Source organism: Bubalus kerabau, chromosome 14 (assembly GCF_029407905.1).
Source record: "Bubalus kerabau isolate K-KA32 ecotype Philippines breed swamp buffalo chromosome 14, PCC_UOA_SB_1v2, whole genome shotgun sequence".
NCBI lineage: Eukaryota > Metazoa > Chordata > Mammalia > Artiodactyla > Bovidae > Bubalus > Bubalus kerabau.
The window spans coordinates 73,581,936-73,602,603 of NC_073637.1; the positions used below are offsets into that span (position 1 = coordinate 73,581,936).

The 20,668-nt window shown below is 39.5% G+C and overlaps 1 protein-coding gene across 5 annotated transcripts in view; it reads left to right on the plus strand.

Annotated features, from left to right (window-relative positions):
• TRIQK (triple QxxK/R motif containing) overlaps positions 1 to 20,668 on the plus strand; it is a 103,360-nt gene that overhangs the window by 27,275 nt on the left and 55,417 nt on the right. Inside the window, exon 3 of one of the 5 annotated variants that reach the window (XM_055546677.1) lies at positions 5,668 to 5,805. The exons of the other annotated variants lie outside the window; for them this stretch is intronic. Within the exon in view, the coding sequence (XP_055402652.1) occupies positions 5,788 to 5,805 (18 nt within the window). The 5' untranslated portion in view covers positions 5,668 to 5,787. The remainder of the gene's footprint in view (positions 1 to 5,667; positions 5,806 to 20,668) is intronic. 5 annotated transcript variants of the gene reach the window in all.

Genomic DNA, 20,668 nt, shown 5'->3' on the forward strand with positions numbered 1-20,668 from the left:
TGCCAATCACATTTGATATAGTCATTGCTTATCAGTATAATGTATGGGTAATTTTTAATTTAGTGGGTACTCCAGGGTTGCCTCATTATTTTTGTACTTAATACCAGGTCTTTCTTTCTCTACTTACTTACCATTTTTGTATTTACATCTAACATCCTACTTTCTGCATGTATGTTGCTATTATTATAACTTTTTTCTTATCTGTGTTTAGAACAGATGAGACATAGGAACCCACACAGTGAGATTCCTACTTTTAAAAAGCAGCTAATGAATTCCTATGGAGAGTTATTCTTGGTCTCTCTTGGTCATTCAAAACTGTTTTGAGAAAACACAGTTAATTGTAAAAAGCTGTATTGTATTTAGGAATTGATAGGGCAGAAATAGAGTAATGAATTATATATTTTTACCACAGGCTCCCCAGACAACAGATTCTGAGGCACAGCTTAAACTTGGATGCAACACTAGGGAGACAAGAGTGAGTGAAAAATAGAAGGAAAAAAAAAAAACTAGATAAGGAGGAAAAACAAATATAAGGTGGTTACTGAACTGGCCACAGTGTAAGAGAAAATATAGACTTTTATTTAGTCATGTGGGACATCTCCAGGCTGGCTGTATAGAGCCAATTAGTTGGACTGAGGAAGAGAAAGAAATTTATCTGCTAACATCTTCCTGTCACTTATTTTTTATTGGTCAAAGCTCTGTCCTTGTACTTTTCAGATTGTTTTGGGGCTATGGATAGGGCTTGGGATTTGGAAGTGGTAGGAGAAGCCAAGCTCCCTATCGATCTAGGTGTAGGCATTGCTGTTGCTGTGGAGGTGGTCTTGGAAGTTGTACCTTCACCTTTACCCTCACCCACCCCCCAGAGGAAGCCATGTCAGTCAGCACCGTTAGATTCTTCTTCTTCTTCTAAGTCACTTCAGTTGTGTCCGACTCTGTGTGACCCCATAGACGGCAGCCCAGCAGGCTCCCCCGTCCCTAGGATTCTCCAGGCAAGAACACCGGAGTGGGTTGCCATTTCCTTCTCCAATACATGAAAGTGAAAAGTGAAAGTGAAGTCGCTCAGTCGTGTCCGACTCTTAGCGACCCCATGGACTGCAGCCTACCAGGCTCCTCCGTCCATGGGATTTTCCAGGCAAGTGTACTGGAGTGGTGCCATCGCCTTCTCCGGCACTGTTAGATTAGTTGTGGGTAATTGCTGGTGCTATGCATTGGGCAAGTGACTGAGCATCCAGGAGACAGTGAATATGGGAAAATACGTAAGTTGGGTCTAACATAGAATGTTGTGTAGTGGTTGCATCTGGTCAACTTCTTTAAAGAAGTTGAGTCTTTAAATCATCTTTAAATAATTTAATCTTTAAATATTTAAATAATCTTTAAGGATTATTTGTAATATGTAAGTATGCCTTTGATAGGACGCAGGTCACAGTTAGAACTCCTTAAATGTTTAAGAAGTTTAATTTTTACATAGAATATCCTCCTTTGTTCTCAGATGTGAAGTGAAGTGCAGTGAAAAATCATTCAGTCATGTCCAGCTCTTTGCGACCCCATGGACTATACAGTCCACAGAATTTTCCAGGCCAGAATACTGGAGTGGGTAGCAGTTCCCTTCTCTAGGGGATCTTCCCAACCCACTGATCGAACCTAGGTCTCCCACATTGCAGGTGGATTCTTTACCAGCTGAGGTTCTCAGATAGTCCTTTTCAAAATTTAGATAGTTTTTTTTTTTTTTTAAGATGCGGAAATTAACCAAGCATAATTAATGTGATATATCATTCCTTTGGACATCCTTTGTTAGTTGAGTCCTAGAGTTTTACTGAAAGGCATCAATCTTGTGGATGTGTTGCTTTTCAAATATGAGCATTCAACTAGGTCAGTATTTTTTACCAATGTAGACAAAAGCCAGTTGTCTATTTTCACATGATTACTGTAATAGCAGAATCTGAGATTAGTATTTACATGATCCTTCTTAGAAAAAGATTTTGTTATTATTTATTTTTTGCTATTGTTAGTAGGATCAAGTCAGGTTGATCTCAGTAGGTTCAATTCAGTAGGTTGAACTCAGGTTCTCCGATAAGGCTTGTTGGACTTTCTAAGGTAAAAAGGTTAAGAACAAACACATGTATTTCATCTCTCATGTTTCTTCTGATTCTGTGATTCTGTTGTACTAAATAAACTGATATGCTGGCTAGTTATTCTCAGCTCCTGCCTTTAAAATATTTAAGGTAGGTTCCATGACTTCAACACTGACATTCTTATTTGCAAGTTTAGGTACATTCATATGTCTTTTCAACAGTGAGGCTGGGAATCCCTGAGCCTTTTGAAGTTCCTGGGTGGCGGATCAGCCCCAGGGCAGCCAGCGGCAGCAGAAAGGCCTGGGAGCCCTCCACTCCTGGGCATCCTCCAACGTTCGTCAGCTCCAGTCAAAAAATCCAGGAGAGCCTTTGCTCAGGCCCTGGGGTGGCACATTGACCAGCACCCAGTAGCCAGTAAAGGTTTGGTTGTTGTTGTTCAGTTGCTCATTCATGTCCGATGCTCTTCAACCCTATAGACTGCAGTGTGCCAGGCTTCCCCAGTCTTTCACCAACTCCCTGACTCTGCTCAAAGTCATGTCCATTGAGTCAGTGATGCCATCCAACCATCTCATCCTCTGTTGACACCTTCTTCTCCTGCCTTCAATCTTTCCAAGCGAGTCAGCTCTTCACATCAGGTGGCCAAAGTGTTGGAACTTCAGCTTCAGCATCAGTCCTTCCAATGAATATTCAGGGTTGATTTCCTTTAGATTGACTGGTTTGATATCCTTGCAGTACAGGGGACTCTCAAAAGAGTCTTCTCCAACACCACAGTTCTAAGGCATCAATTCTTTGGCGCTCAGCCTTCTTTATGGTCCAACTCTCACATCCATACATGACTACTGGAAAAACTGTAGCTTTGATTAAATGGACTTTTGTTGGCAAGGGCTCTGCTTTTTAATACACTGTCTAGGTTTGTCATAGCTTTTCTTCCAAGGAGTAAGCATCTTTTAATTTCATGGCTGCAGGCACCACCCACATTTTAGAGCCCAAGAAAATAAGGTCTGTCACTGTTTCCATTGTTTCCCTGTCTGTTTGCCATGAAATGATGGGACCGGATGCCATGATCTTCGTTTTTTGAATGTTGCATTTTAAGCCAGCTTGTTCACTTTCCTCATTCACCTTCATCTAGAGGCTCTTTGGTTCCTCTTTGCTTTCTGCCATAAGGATGGTGTCATCTGCATATCTGAGGTTATTGATATTTCTCCCAGCAATCTTGATTCCAGCTTGTGCTTCATCCAGCCTGCAATTTCACATGATGCACTCTACATGCAAGTTAAATAAGCAAGTTGACAATATATAGACTTGACGTACTCCTTTCCCGATTTTGAATGAGTCCATTGTTCCATGTCCAGTTCTGACTGTTCCTTCTTGACCTGCATACAGGTTTCTCAGGAGCCAGGTAAGATGGTCTGGTGTTCCCATCTCTTTGAGAATGTTCCATAGTTTGTTGTGATCCACGCAGTCAAAGAATTTAGCATAGTCAATGAAGCAGAAGTAGATTTTTTTGGAATTTTCTTGCTTATTCTATGATCCAACGGATGTTGGCAATTTAATCTCTGTTTCCTCTGCTGTTTCTAAATCCAGCTGGTACATCTGGAAGTTCTTGGTTCACATATTATTGAAGTCTAGCTTGAAGGATTTTGAGTATTACTTTGTTAGCATATGAAATGCCTGCAATAGTCTGGTAGTTTGAACATTCTTTGGCATTGTCCTTCTCTTGGATTGGAATGAAAACACACATTTTCCAGTCCTGCATCCACTGATTTTTCCAAATTTGCTGCCATATTAAGTGTAGCACTTTAACAGCATCATCTTTTAGGATTTTAAATAGCTAGGCTGGAATTCCATCACCTCCACTAGCTTTGTTTGTAGTGATGATTCCTAAGACCCACTTAACTTCATACTCCAGGATGTCTGGCTCACACGATTGTGATCACACGATTGTGACTGATCACACGATTGTGGTTAACTGAATCATTAAGATGTTTTCTGTATAGTTTGTCTGTGTATTCCTACCACCTCTTAATATCTGTTGCTTCTGTTAGGTCCATACCATTTTTGTCCTTTATCATGCCCATCTTTGCATGAAATGTTCTCTTGGTATCTCTAATTTCCTTGAAGAGATTTCTGGTCTTTCCCAAATTATTGTTTTCCTCTATTTCTTTGCAGTGTTCACTTAGGAAGGCTTTCTTACCTCTCCTTGGTATTCTGCATTCAGTTGGGTATATCTTTCCTTTCCTAGACCAGTGAAAGTTTACACACTCAGGAGGATCAGCAGTGGGGCAGCCGGTAGCTGGGCATGTCCTACGGCTATGTGGAATAGCTGAAGGGCATGTCCCTGCTTGTCTGGGCCTGAGAAAACATTGTCCACTGGAGAAGGGAATGGAAAATCAGTGTCTTGCCTTAAGAACCCTATAAAAAGTATGAAAAGTCAAGAAAAATATGACACCAAAAGATGAGCATTCCAGATTGATAGGTTTCCAGTATACTACTGGAGAAGAGCAGAGAAATAGCTCCAGAAAGAATGAGGAGGCTAAGCCAAAGGAGAAATGACACCCAGATGCGTGTGTCTGGTGATGAAAGTAGAGTCTGATGCTGTAAAGAACAATATTGCATAGGAACCTGGAATGTTAGGTCCATGAATCAAGGTAAATTGGACGTGGTCAAACAGGAGATGGCAAGAGTGAACATTGACATTTTAGGAAGCAGTGAACTAAAATGGAGGGGAATGTGGCAAATTTAATTCAGATGACCATTGTATCTACTACTGTGGGCAAGAATTCCTTAGAAGAAATGGAGTAGCCCTCTCATGGTCAAAAAAAGAGTCCAAAGTGCAGTTCTTGGGTGCAGTCTCAAAATCAACATAACGATCTCAGTTCAGTACCAAGTAAAACCATTCAACATCAAAGAAGCTGAAGTTGAGCAACTCTATGAAGCACTCTAGGTGAGTGACCACACCATCATGGTTATCTGAGTCATTAAAACCATTTTTTAATAGTTCTTCTGTGTATTCTTATTGGAGGAGGAAATGGCAACCCACTCCAGTGTTCTTGCCTGGAGAATCCCAGGGACGGTGGGGCCTGGTGGGCTGCTGTTTATGGGGTCGCACAGAGTTGGACACGAGTGAAGCAACTTAGCAGCAGCAGCTGTGTATTCTTGTCACCTCTTATTTTCTTCTGGTTCTGTTAGGTCCTTACTGTTTCTGTCCTTTACTGTGCCCATCCTTGCATGAAATATTCCCTTGATATCACCAGTTTTCTTGAGGAGATCTCTAGTCTTTCCCATTCTACTCTTTTCTTCTATGTCTTTGCATTGATTGATCCCTTAGGTCAGGGCCAGGGATATAGGTCCTTGGGATATAATAAATACATCTTTGAAGGAGTGGGGCACCCAAGGAGAACACATGTGGACTGGTTGTACTGTGCTGTGCTTAGTCACTCAGTTACGTCCGACTCTGCAACCTCATGGACTGTAGCCCACCAAGCTCCTGTGTCCATGGGGATTCTCCAGGCAAGAATACTGAAGTGGGTTGCCATCCCCTCCTCCAGGGGATCTTCCCAGCCCAGGGATCAAACCCAGGTCTCCTGCATTGCAGGCAGATTCTTTACCAGCTGAGCCACCAGCGAAGCCCAGTTGTACTGTGGGTGGCACCAAAATTTAACAAGCAGACTGAGGAAAAAATGCTTATGATGGTTGTAAACAAGAAATCAAGGTGATGGAGGTGGAAAATCAGGTGAGTACTGACTTGAAAACTAATGCCTAAGAGTTTCAATACTAAGTACAGTTGGTCTTCCATATCCTTGGGTTCTGCATCCACTGATTCAACCAACAATGGATCAAAATAGTTCAAAATGAGAAAAAATTCCAGAAAGTTTCAAAAAGCAAAACTTGAACTTGCCACATACTGGCAACTAGTTTCATAGCATTTGTATTGTATTAGGTATTATAAATAGTCTAACCGTGATTTAAAGTATGTGGCTGGATGTATATAGGTTATATTGGAGAAGGAAATGGCAAGCACTCCAGTATTCTTGCCTGGAGAATTCCATGGACAGAGGAGCCTGGTGGGCTGCAGTCCATGGGGTCACAAAGAGTTGTACATGACTAAGTGACTAACACTACTGCTATATAGGTTATATGCAAATATTGTATTATCTTATATAAGGGGCTTGAATGTGAAAGATCCTGGCATCCTTGGGGATTCTAGAATTAATCTCTTCATGGATACTGAGGGACAGCTGTACTCAGTACTGCCACATATCACCAAGAGAGAGGTTTCATAAATAAGAACTGTTTGTCCTGTGGCACAACCTATCTTGTGGTATTCTCATATCTGCAGCATATGTTGTCTAAAATAGTCATCTGTTTCCTGAAATGTAAATATTCCAGAAGAAGATTTGCCATTCTAACCTTCACCCTACAACACCTTGTAAAAGACAAACCAGTTGAGCTACAGTGTGTTGTGAATTGCCCTTGTGTGCTTCATAGTTGGGGTTAGAGTAATACCGATGGGCCCTGGTTTATAGTTGTTCAGCTGGTGTCACAGGGCCTCATTGACATGAGACCTCAAAAGTGCCCTGATTTGGGATGTAAATTGTATAGTCACCCTATTTTAGGTTCCTATTGACAGAATATTTCTTTCACATCTGAAGCTGGGGAGCTGGTTGATAAGCATGTCTCTTAACCAGTTCTTGATGACTTTTATTCATTAACCAGATGCTTATTCCCTTTTGTTATAATCCTAATTAGCTTTCTGAAAATCCCTTTATTTCACCAAACTTTACATGAAAGAGAAGTTTTGTAGGGTGATAATGTGCAAAATTTGAAAAGTTGGACAAATAACATTGGAAATGTGGCATTTTCAAATCTTCTCTTAGAGACTGACAAGGCACAAGTGGAGACTCGGTAAAGCTTTTCAGTAAAGCCAAACTAATAATAGTATATTGTCCTAAAACATTTTGGGAACTTGATTCATGTTTACTTCAATATAAAATACATGTAAATTAAGAAAAAGACTTTTAACTTTGAAATAAGCCAAACTTGGTTATAAATAGTGATTTTGATAGATTTAGAGTGAATCAGAACATTTCATCTATACAGATATATTTAGAAATTCCCAGTCAAATGAGTAACATTTGGGCTAAACATAACAAGTTGTACATTTTGCTCATAAAACCTGTGTCTCAGGTAACTTATTGAAAGCTCTGAGAAGAATTTGCTAATATTACTTCACAGCCAAGAAAAGGGAGTTCATATTGAAGAATTATCATAAAACAAACATATATCTGTTTACTTAGGAATTTCAGAGATAAGAATAGATGCCATGTGAGATGTTTGCATCTAGAGCTTATTGTTTTCTCTCATCATTTAGCTACCAGTTTTTGGTACCATCTGGATAGAATAAAGTTTTTTGTTGTTGGTATAATTGAAACAATCTTGGGTTTCATAAAATTCTCTTAAAATAACCTAGTTTAAAGGGATTATAAGTATTGAAAAATCAGTTTGTGACCTTTATAACTAGAATCCTATTTTTAATTACTCATTTTCTCATCAGGAAAAACAATCCAAAGGTGTTTTGGTCCAAGATACGAAACTGCCTTTTCTCTACTTCAACTCACTGAAGCCAAAGATAGCCTTAGTATCTCTCATGCCGAGCTACTGTTAGTAGCTTGTAGCATGTGGTGTACACACTGCCTGACTTACTGATTTATATTAGAATTGTGGATGTCTTTGTTCTTTTTTACATGGTTGAGTACATTTCTCTTCTTACATCAGCTTATATATTACTTTGTATTAGTAAAAGCAGGGTCTGCAGTATTATTTGGTACCATATTATGGTAACCTACATAAACTTTTTAAAAGTACAGTTTATGCTCAAAATAACCTTTATTTGAAGTGTTAGTTGCTCAGTCATGTCTGACTCTTTGCAACCCCTGGACTCCTCTGTCCATGGGATTTCCAGGCAAGAATACTGGACTGAGTTGCCATTTCCTTCTCAACCAGGGATCTTCCCAACCCAGGGATCGAACCCAGGACTCCTGAGTTGCAGGCAGATTCTTTATCATCTGAGCCACCCGGGAAGCCCCCTTTATTTGAAAGACAGTATAACATATGTCATTAATGACTGTTTTATTAACTATTAAAGTTATATGATAGGCCAGTCTAGCTTAATTAACACATCTTCTTTTGTAAATATAGTACAGGAAATTAAAATACATTTCCAATGAAAGTGAAAGAGGAGAGTGAAAAAGTTGGCTTAAAGCTCAACATTCAGAAAACTAAAATCATGGCATCTGGTCCCATCACTTCATGGGAAATAGATGGGGAAACAGTGGAAACAGTGTCAGACTTTATTTTTTGGGGGCTCCAGAATCACTGCAGATGGTGACTGCAGCCGTGAAATTAAAAGACACTCCTTGGAAAGAAACTTATGACCAACCTAGAGAGCATATTCAAAAGCAGAGACATTACTTTGCCAACAAAGATTCATCTAGTCAAGGCTATGGTTTTTCCAGTGGTCATGTATGGATGTGAGAGTTGGACTGTGAAGAAGGCTGAGCACCGAAGAATTGATGCTTTTGAACCGTGGTGTTGGAGAAGACTCTTGAGAGTCCCTTGGACTGCAAGGAGATCCAACCAGTGCATTCTGAAGGAGATCAGCCGTGGGATTTCTTTGGAAGGAATGATGCTAAAGCTGAAACTCCAGTACTTTGGCCACCTCATGTGAAGAGTTGACTCATTGGAAAAGACTCTGATGCTGGGAGGGATTGGGGGCAGGAGGAAAAGGGGACGACAGAGGATGAAATGGCTGGATGGCATCACCGACTCGATGGACATGAGTCTGAGTGAACTCCGGGAGTTGGTGATGGACAGGGAGGCCTGGTGTGCTGCAATTCATAGGGTCGCGAAGAGTTGGACACAACTGAGCGACTGAACTAAACTGAAACCTTGTAAACCATAATGATCATTTCTCTGCTTAGGAACACGGTCCAGATAGAAATCCCTCCAAGATTTGAAGTGCCTATTCCTTTGATATTTATGCAATTCAGAATTAAAAAAAATAATGTAACTAATCTCCCTACCCCTAAATGATGAGCTTTGTTGATGGTACATGCAAGGCAGCTTTTTTGTCTATTCTGGGCAGTATAAATTTAATGTGTTGTTTTCAAGTATGTCATGTGTCCAGATGCCACAACAATCTGTGCATTAGAAAGGCATTAAAATAAAAGTAAGTAAAATATTTGTTGTTTTTTTTTTTTTTTTTATGAAGACCAGTGAATTTGTGGTGCATTATGTTTGGATTAACTAATTCTATTAGATTTCAGGAAAAACAAGTACATTGTTTTCTTATAGGCATTTGAAACATTTTATAATATGAATTTATAATAATATTCTGCCCTCACTACCTACCCCATACCTACTTCTCCCACTATATTACCTATTTATGTTGATGATGGTATCATATCTCTAACCCAGTATTTTGCCAAGTATGGTCCACATACCAAATGAGTTTGAAAACTCTGACATGGAGTTGGTTCTTGTTTAAAATGCAGCTTCCTTGACCCCTCCCCAACATTACTGACCAGGTATCTCTGAAGAGTGTGACCTGGGTTATGACTCGACTTTTAAAGCACAGTTGGCTTCCCCATTTCCTCTGCCTCATGCCCCCATCCAGGGTGTTCCCATAGTCTAAAAGTCGAATACCAGACTGTCACTTCCTACTCACTTGCTGCATTCGTCCCCTAATGGGTTGCCTTTGAATATAATTTGGCTTTTTTAAAGCTTATTAACTATGTTCAAACCTTCTAGTCTTTCTAATATCATTAAAAAGTATCTGATTTACTCACCACATTGCAGAATACCTTTTTATAACTTTCTGTTGAATTCAGAAAAAGCCTGAGGTTTCAGCTGGTCCTGAAAAGCTTACACAAGGCAGACTGCCCACTCGGCCTCTACTGAAAAGGCCAAAAGGTCTCATGGTCCCGGTGCAGGCTTCACATCTACTTCTAGCAGCGTTCCTCAAATGCTCCCACAGAGGAGAATTACCCAATAGCTGGTTAAAAAGAAAACTAATGTCTTTCAAACGTTAATGGCCTAAACAAACAAACAAACAAAAATCCCATGGAGATTCCTGAACCTTAGCCCTTGGGATTCCTGGGGCCCAGGAATCTATATTTTTGCTGGTGATGGAACACATTTTGAGAAATACTTGCCTAGGGCCTCTAGTCACTCCTGGTGAATTTGTGTGCCTAGTTAGACTCTTGAGTCCCTGGAACTGAGATCCTCAGGTCTGGACAGCAGATTCTTCCCATTGGTACTGCGATCTCCCATTTTTACCCAGGTCTCAGCTGACTGCTGGGAGGCCTGAGTACTCTGTGCAATTTTGAGATGAGTTGGTTCAATATACTCCACGTTCCTGGTATCTTCAATCACCATTTGGTGTTCTCAGTTGCTAAGTTGTGTCTGACTCTGGCAAGCCCATGGACTGTAGCCTGCCAGGCTTCTCAGTCCATGGGATTCTCCAGGCAAGAATACTGGAGTGGGTTGCTATTTCCTTCTCCAGGGGATCTTCCCCACCCAAGAACTGAACCTGGGTCTCTTGCATTGCAGGCAGATTCTTTACCAACTGAGCTATGAGGGAAGCCCTCATTCACTGTTTAAGATGACCTGTTTGACCATTTGTCCTCCCTTTAACACATATGCATCCCATTATTTTGTGGCTTATTTGTTTTTGTTTTTCTTTTTTTTTGGACCAGTCTTTTGCTATTTCCTTGTCTCTCTATAATTTTCTTTATGCCCCTCTTGAACCCCATACTTTCTCAAGCAGTTATTACTTTTACCTCTTGATGTTAATTGAAACCTTATTCTTGTCATAGACACCATTTCCCTGAAGCTTTTTAAAGCTGTGGCTATCCTTCTTTAATCCTCCACATACCCTTGGATTAAGAGTCAGTTGTTACCTTTTTATTTCTTTATTACCACTTCTAAATCATTTCCTTTTCTGTGCATATGGAGTGACAAGTAAAAAAAAGACCTGACTCCTTTGTGGTTCATTCTATTAGACTGTAGTGCCGTTTACCGCTCTTCTTTGCTGTTATCTGTGGACATTCAAAGCACAGAGTCCCCCTATCTTAGTTTTTCTTTCCATCCTAGCTCCAATTGTACCACCCTCCTGCTGCTGCTGCTGCTAAGTCACTTCAGTTGTGTACGACTCTGTGCGACCCCATAGACGGCAGCCTACCAGGTTCCCCCGTCCCTGGGATTCTCTAGGCAAGAACACTGGAGTGGGTTGCCATTTCCTTCTCCAAGGCATGAAAGTGAAAAGTGAAAGTGAAGTCGCTCAGTCGTGTCCAACTTTTAGTGACCCCATGGACTGCAGCCTACCAGGCTCCTCCATCCATGGGATTTTCCAGGCAAGAGTATTGGAGCGGGGTGCCATTGGTGCCTTCCTTATTCATATGTATTGAAGTATGTATTATTCTGGTTTCACCTTTCCTTAACTTATCAGCCATAATGTTTTTCTATCATTTTAGTCACCCTCTATCATAACCTACTCCATCTCAATGATAACATAAATCACCTTACATGTTCTATTAGTAACATTTAGGATTCTTGAGTGAAATAAGACATTGGTAGTTTGGCTTCACCCAAATCTTTTAAGTCCAAAAATCAATCTGCTTTCTTCTTAACTCTTAAATTGCTGCTATCTCCACTTCTTTTTTTTAGATGATGTTTATTTTATTTTATTTTAATTAAAAAGTTTTATTTTGTATTAAGTATAGCCAATTAACATATTGTGGTAGTTTCAAGGGGACAGCAAAGGGACTCAGCCATACATATGCATGTGTTCTCTGAAAACTCCCCTGCTATCTAGGCTGCCACATAGCATTGAGCAGAGTTTCCTGTGCTATGCAGTAGGAGTTATTGGTTATTCATTTTTAAATATAGCAGTGTTTACATGTCAGTCCCAAACTCCCTAAATATCTCTTCCCCCTTTACTTCTCCCGTAGTAAGCATAAGTTCATTCTCTAAGTCTGTTGAGTCTATTTTCATTCCTTTTTGTATTCTGCATATGAGAGATGTCATATGATATTTCTCCTTCTCTGACTTACTTAACTGAGTATGACAATCCCTAGGTCCATCCATGCTGCTGAAAATAGCATTATTTTGTTTATTTTATGACTGAGTAATATCCACCTATATATGTGTACCACATCTTCTATATCCATTCCTCTGTCAATGGGCATTTAGATTGTTCTATGTCTTGGCTATTGTAAACAGCGCTGTGACAGATATTGGGGTGCATGTATCCTATGTTTTTTCTCTGGATATATATGCCCAGCAGTGGGAATGCAGGGTCATATGGTACCTCTGTTTTTAGTTTTTAAAGTACCACCAAATTCTGTATTGGATGTACCAATTTACATTCCCACTAACAGTGTAGGAGGATTCCCTTCTCTCCACACCCTCTCCAGCATTTGTTATTTAATAGGTTTTTTTGAAATAGCTATTTTAACTGTTATGAGGTGATAGCTCACTGTAATTTTGATTTGCAGTTCTCTAGTGACCGCAGCCATGGAATTAAAAGATGCTTACTCCTTGGAAGGAAAGTTATGACCAACCTAGATAGCATATTCAAAAGCAGAGACATTACTTTGCCAACAAAGGTCCATCTAGTCAAGTCAAGGCTATGGTTTTTCCTGTGGTCATATATGGATGTGAGAGTTGGACTATGAAGAAAGCTGAGTGCTGAAAAATTGATGCTTTTGAACTGTGGTGTTGGAGAAGACTCTTGAGAGTCCCTTGGACTGCAAGGAGATCCAACCAGTCCATCCTAAAGGAGATCAGTCCTGGGTGTTCTCTGGAAGGAATGATGCTAAAGCTGAAACTCCAGTACTTTGGCCACCTCATGCGAAGAGTTGACTCATTGGAAAAGACTCTGATGCTGGGAAGGATTGAGGGCAGGAGGAGAAGGGGACGACAGAGGATGAGATGGCTGGATGGCATCACCAACTTGATGGACATGAGTTTGAGTGAACTCCGGGAGTTGGTGATGGACAGGGAGGCCTGGCGTGCTGCAATTGATGGGGTCACAAAGAGTCGGACACAACTGAGCGACTGAACTTAACTGAACTGAATAATTACCAGTGCTTAACATCTTTTCATGTGCCTCTTGGCCATCTTTGTATATTCTTTGGAGAAATATCTATTTATGTCTTTTGCCCATTTTTTGATTGGGTTGATAGTTATGATGATAGTTAAGCCTCATGAGCTGTTTGTAGATTTTGGAGACTAATCCCTTCTCAGTCACATCATTTACAAATATTTTATCCCAATCTGTGGGTTGTCTTTTCACATAATTTATTGTTTCTTTTTCTGTGAAAAACTTTGAGTTTAAGTTGGTCCAATTTGTTTATTTTTGTTTTAATTTCCATTATTCTGGGGGATGGATCGAAAAAGATATTGCTGCAATTTATGCCAGAGAGTGTTCTACCTGTCTCCTCTAGGAGTTTTATAGTGTCTGGTCTCATATTTAGGTCTTTAATCCATTTCAAGCTTATTTTTATGTATGGTGTTAAAGAATGATCTAATTACATTTTTTTTTCATATGGCTGTTTTCCCAGCACCAGCTGTTGAACAGACTATCATTTCAACATTGTGTTATCTTGCCTTCTTTTCTGTATATTGATTCTGTGGGTTTATTTTTAGGCTTTCTTTCCTGTTCCATTGATCTATATTTGTATTTTTGTGCCAATACCATGCTGTTTTGATGACTATGGTTTTGTAGTATAGTCTGAAGTCAGGGAGCTTATTCCTCTAGCTCTGCTTTTCTTTCTCAGGATTGCGTTGTCTATTAGGGATCTTTTGTGTCTCCATGTAAATTTTAAGACTTTTTTCTCTTTGTTCTAGTTCTGTGAATAATGCCATTGGTAATTTGATAGGGATTGCACTGAATCTGTAGATTGCCTTGGACAGTATAGCTATTTTGACAATACTGACAGTTGTCAGTATAGCTATTTTGACAATTCTTTCAGTCCATGAACATGGTATATCTTTCCATTTGTTTGTTTCTTCTTTGATTTCTTTAATTAGCGTCTTACAGTTTTTCAGAGTACAAGTCTTTTGTCTCCTAGGTAAGTTTAGTCCTAGGTATTTCATTATTTTTGATATAATAATAAATGGAGTTATTTCTTGAAATTTTCTTTCTGATCTCTTGTTGTTAGTGTATATAAATGCAACAGATTTCTGTGTATTAATTTTGTAAACTACACCTTTACCAAATTCATTGATGAGCTCTGTAGGTTTGTGGTAGCACATTTAGTATCTTCTATGTACAGTAGTATGTCACTTGCAAACACTGACAATTTAACTTCTTTTCCAGTTTTTATTTCCTTTATTTCTTTTTATTCTCTGATTGCTGTAGCTAGGATTTCCAAAGCTGTGTTGAATAGAAGTGGCAAGAGTGAACATCCTTGTTTTGTTTCTGTTCTTAGAGGAAATGATTTCAGCTTTTCACCACTGAGTATGATGTTAGCTGTAGGTTTTTTGTATGGCCTTTATAATGTTGAGGTGTGTTCCCTCTATGCCCACTTTCTGGAGAATTTTTATCATAAATGGGTTCTGAATTTTGTTAAAAGCTTTTTTTACACCTATTGAGATGATTATATAGTTTTTATTCTTAAGTTTGTTGATGTAGTTTGTCATAATCATTTTGTAAATATTGAAAAATGATTGCACTCCTGGGATAAATCACACTTGATCATGATGTATGATCCTTTTAATGTATTGTTGGATTCAGATTGCTCATATTTTGTTGGGGGTTTTTGCATCTATGTTCGTCAGTAATATTGGTATGTAATTTTCTTTTTGTGTGGTATCTTTCTGGTTTTGGTATCAGGGGGATGGTGGTCTTAGAGAATGAGTTTTGGAGTTTTCTTTTCTCTGTAGTGTTTTGGAATGGTTTGAGAATAGGTGTTAGTTGTTCCCTAAATGTTTGAGAGAAGTCTCTTGTGAAGCCTCAAATCTTGGACTTTTGTTTGTTGGGATTTTTTAAATCATAGTTTCAATTTCAGTGCTTGTGATTCATCTGTTTATATTTTGTATTCCTGATTCAGTTTTGGGAGACAGTATCTTTCTAAGAATTTTTTCACTTCTCCCAGGTTGTCCACTTTATTGGAATTAAGTTGTTTGTAGTGATCTCTTGTAATCCTATGTATTTCTCTGGGGTCAGTTGTAACTTCTTTTTCATTTCTTATGTTATTGATTTGAATTTTCTCCCCTTTTCTCTTGATGAAGCTGGCTAAAAGTTTATCAATTTTATCTTTTCAAAAAACAAACTTTTACTTTCATTGATCTTTGTTGTTTTCTTTGTCTCTATTTCATTTATTTTTGCTCTAATCTTTATGCTTTCTTTCCTTCTACTAACTTTGATTTTGTTCTTTCTCTAGTTTTTTTTTTTTATTTGTTTTGTTTTTTTAGGTATAAGGTTAGGTTGTTTATTTGAGACGTTTCTTGTTTCTTGAATATTGTATTGCTATAAACTTTCCTCTTAGATCTGCTTTTGCTCCATGCCATAGGTTTTGAATCACTGTGCTTTCATTTTAATTTTTTTCACAGTGTATTTTTATTTCCTCTTTGATATCTTTAGTGATTCATTGACTATTTAGTAGATATTTTTGTAGTCTTTTTCTTGTAGTTTATTTCTAGTCTCATAGTGTTGTGACCAGAAAAGACACTTGATGTGATTTTAATTTTCTTAAATTTACCAAGGCTCACCTTGTGGCCTAGTATGTGATCAGTCCTGGAGAATATTCTGTGTGCATATGAGAAGTAGTCTACTGCTTTTGGATGGAATGCTCTGTAAATATCAGTTAACTTCATCTGGTCCAATGTGTCATTTAAGGCCTTTGTTTCCTTTTTAATTTTCTGTCTGGATGATCTGTCCACTGATGAAAGCAGGATGTTAAAGACACCCACTATTATTGTGTTACTGTCAAATGTCAATGGAGACATTTGTGGTTGTCAGTATTTGCCTTACATATTGAGATGCTCCTATATTGGGGGCAAATATATTTACAGTATTATATCTTCTTCTTGAATTGATTTCTTGATCATTATATAATGTCCTTTTTTGTTTTAACAGTCTTTGTTTTAAAGTCTATTTTGTTTGATATGATTATTTCTACTCCAGCTTTCTTTTGATATCTGTTTGTGTAGAATACCTTCTTCCATCTCCTAACTTTCAGTCTGTATATGTCCCTAGGTTTGAGGTCCATCTCTTGTAGACAGCATATATAGACAGCATACTTGTAGGCACATCTTGTTTTTGTATCCACTTATCTAATGTATGTCTTTTGGTTGCATTAAATGATGCATTTAATCTATTTACATTTAAGGTAATTTTCAGTATGTATGTTTCTGTTACCATTTTCTTGTTTTGGATTTGCTTTTGTAGGTGTTTTTCTTCTTTCGTATTTCCTGCTTAGAAAAGTTCCTTCAGAGTTTGTTGTAATGTCAGTTGGGTGGTGCTGAAGTCTCCAAACTTTTGCTTGTCTGTAAACCTTTTGATTTCTCTGTCAATTCTGAATGAGAGCCTCACTGGTTAGAGTGTTCTTGGTTGTAAGTTCTTCGCTTTCATCACTTTAAATATATCATGCCATTCCCTTCTGGCTTGCAGAGTTTCTGCTGAGGAACCAGTTGTTAACCTGGTGTGAATTCCCTATGTTATTTGTCATTTTTCCACTATTTTAAAAAATATTTTATCTTTGTTTTCTCTTTCTGGGACCCCCGTAATGTGAATGTTGGTGCATTTAATATTGTCCCAGCAATCTCTTAGACTGTCTTCATGTCTTTTCATTCTTTTTTCTTTGTTCTGAGGCAGCAATTTCCACCATTCTCTCTTCCAGGTCACTGATCCATTCTTCTGCCTCAGTTATTTTGCTATTGATTCCTTCTAGTGTATTTTTCATTTCAGTTATTGTATTGTTCATCTCTGTTTGTTCTTTAGTTTTTCTAGATCTTTGTTAAACATTTCTTGTATCTTTTCTGTCTTTGCTTCCATTCATTTTCTTAGATGGTGGATCATCTTCACTTTCTTTATTCTGAATTCTTTTCCTGGAACATTGACTACTTTTGCTTCATTTAGTTGTTTTTCTGGGATTTTATCTTGTTTCTTCATTTTGGACATAATCCTTTGTATTTTCTTTTTTTTTTTTTAAACTTTCTGTCATTGTGGTTTTAGCTTGAAGGCTGCAGGATTGTAGTTCTTGCTTCTGCTGTTTGCTTTCTGGTAGATGAGGCTAAGAGGCTTGTGCAAGCTTCCTGATGGGAGGGACTGGCAGTGGATAGAACTGGGTTTTGTTCTGGTGGGCAGGGCCATGCTCAGTAAAACTTTAATCTGCTTGTCTGCTGATAGGTGTGGCCATTCTCCATCCCTGTTAGTTGTTTGACCAGACGCTACCCAGCCCTGGAGTCTGCAGGCTCTGTGGTAGGGTGACTTCCAGGAGGGCTCCTGCTAACAGGTACTTCCTAGGACTTCTGTTGCCAGTGCCCTTGTCCCTGTGGTGAGCCACTGCTGCCCCATGCCTCTGAAGGAGACCCTCCAACACTAGCAGATAGGTCTTCAATTTTTTTGTGGGATAACCACTCCTTTGCCTTGGGTCTTGATTTGCACAAGATTTTGTGTGTGCCCGGTAAGAGCAGAGTTTCTATTTCCTCCAGTCCTGTGGAAGACCTGCAGTCAAATCCCACTGGCCTTCAAAGTCAGATTCCCTGGGGTTTCCTAGTCCCTTTGTAGGACCCCATACTAGGAAGCCTGACATGGACCTCAGAATCTTCACAACAGTAGGAGAACTTCTGTGATCTGTTCTCTAGTTTTAGGATGTACTCGGTGGGTATGGTATTTAATTTTATCATGATTGTGCCCCTCCTCCCATCTCACTGCAGTTTCTCCTTTGTCTTTGGACATAGGGTATCATTTGGTGGGTTCCAATATCTGCCTGTCAATGGTTGTTCAGTAGTTAATTGTGATTTTGATGTTCGCACAGGAGAAGAGTGCACATCCTTCTACTCTGCTACTCTGAACCAATCTTCACTTCCTTTTCTATCTTTAAGCTCTATGGTACATTATTTCCCCTACTTTATATAGTATCCTAGTCTTTTTTGCTCTACTGCCCTTCTGTTATGCCTGTCAGGGAAAATTGAAACTTTGCTTGATCCAGCTGTCTACCCCTCCCCTAAACCAGCAATGCACAGCTGAGCACTCAGAAATACATTATTTGCAATCATGTAGTTTGCTGCTACCATGGATTCATGGTTACTGAGTTAATGTGTCTCATAATGTTACTGATTTATCCTATTTTCCCTAGACACCTCTTTCCATTTCTCCACAACAGAAATTTCATCCTTTGCACTCTTAAATCTCCAAACTTCTCACCTCCCATTTAACTTTTAGGAGATAACCTTGCCTCCTAATTCATATGAAAGGAGAACTACAACTTAGAGCTCCCTCTACTTTTATCTACCAAACCTCGAAACTTACATATAATTTTATTCATTGTTTTTCCTCTTTCCTGCTGAAGTGAAGTAAGTAAGTAAGTATCTGCTATGATTAGTACTTCAGTGTACATCGAATTCTGTCCCTTCCTTCCTACTTGGCAACCTCCATGATTCTCTAGTTTTTTTCCCCTGTATCTTCACCTCCTTACTTTGTATTGCTGCTGCTAAGTCGCTTCAGTTGTGTCCGACTCTGTGCGACCCCATAGATGGCAGCCCACCAGGCTCCCCCGTCCCTGGGATTCTCCAGGCAAGAACACTGGAGTGGGTTGCCATTTCCTTCTCCAATGCATGAAAGTGAAAAGTGAAAGGGAAGTCTCTCAGTCGTGTCCAACTCTTAGCGACCCCATGGACTACAGCCTACCAGGCTCCTCCATCCATGGGAGTGGAGTGCCATTGCCTTCTCCTTACTTTGTACTATGCTATGCTATGCTAAGTCACTTCAGTCGTGTCCGACTCTGTGCGACCCCATAGATGGCAGCCTACCAGGCTCCCCCGTCCCTGGGATTCTCCAGGCAAGAACACTGGAGTGGGCTGCCATTTCCTTCTCCAATGCATGAAAGTGAAAAGTGGAAGTGAAGTCGCTCAGTCGTGTCCGACTCTTAGCGACCCCATGGACTGCAGCCTACCAGGCTCCTCCGTCCATGGGATTTTCCAGGCAAGAGTACTGGAGTGGGGTGCCATTGCCTTCTCCATACTTTGTACTAGCTCCTTCCAATTAATGTTTAGACCAACTCAATTTCCATGTGTTCTCAAAGACAAACATCTAAGACTTCCATGGTGGTTTAGTGGTAAAGAATCCACCTACCAATGCAAGGAGCATGGGTCTGATCCTTGGTCTGGGAAGATTCCAGATGCTGTTGGGAGACTAAGCCTATGCACCATGATTACTGAGGTGACATGCTGCAACTACTGAAACCCATGTACCCCAGAGGCTGTGCTTTGCAGTAAGTGAAGCCACTGCAATGAGAGGCCCATGCATCACAACTGGAGAGTAGCGTCCACTCACAACTAAAGAAAGCCTATGTGCAGCAAAGACGACCCAGGATAGCCAAAAATAAGTGTGTAAATAAGTATAAAAAATTAAAACAAAAAGCAAACCTAAAGAAAAACAAACATGCCCTCACATGTAACAAAACAAGGCATAAAGAAAATCTCCCTTGCCGGGGTCCAGCCCCGGTGAATCCAGGGAATTCGAAGCGGGGACGGCGTTGGCAAGGATCAGGAAACAACTGCTTAATTAAACTTTAATTAAGGATATAAAGAGTAATAGAATAAGGATAGCTCAGTGAGGAAATTCAGTGGAGAAAAGAGGCTGAATAATTCAGCCAGAAGGTGAGAGAAAGAACGTCATGGGGAGACCAAGTTTCGGTGAACAAGGCCCACACTTTATTTTCCAAAGTAGTTTTTATACCTTAAGTTATGCATAGAGGATAATGGGGGAAGGGGTAGAGTCATGCAGTAAGCCAGGCTTTCTTCCTGCAAACTTACCATATGCAAAAGTTTAGATGATTTGCATCATCTTCTGGCCCGGAGGCCTGTTAACATTTTAAGACCCTTTCTTCAGAAAACTTATTTTTCTCTAAAGGTGATTAGTCAAGCGCCACCCTCCAAAAGCATTAGATAAAGTTGCATTCCTACAGAGCAAAGGTATGGTGGGCTATAACAAGAAAAAGAATTAACTCAAGGGTCCCAGGTTACAAACATTAAAGCTACTATTTACACCAATTATATTAATCAATACACTGCCAGGGACACAGCAGGTAAGAGATATGGAGACTTAGCAGCAAACATTGGCCCAACAAGTGAAAAACCCTTCACCAATACAATTTCTAATCAATCTTTTAACTGCTCAAAGGAATCTGTATTTAGACAGTTTAGAACATCTCATGCCTCTCACAGTTGGGAGGCTCTGAGCAATCACATGTGGCCGGAAAAACCTATTCAGGCAGGCTAGAGGATTTCCAAAGGAGTTTGTAGGTTGAAACACCGTCACACCCAGGAATTATTAACTGGAGCTGTAAGCTAACTCTTTTTTCAGA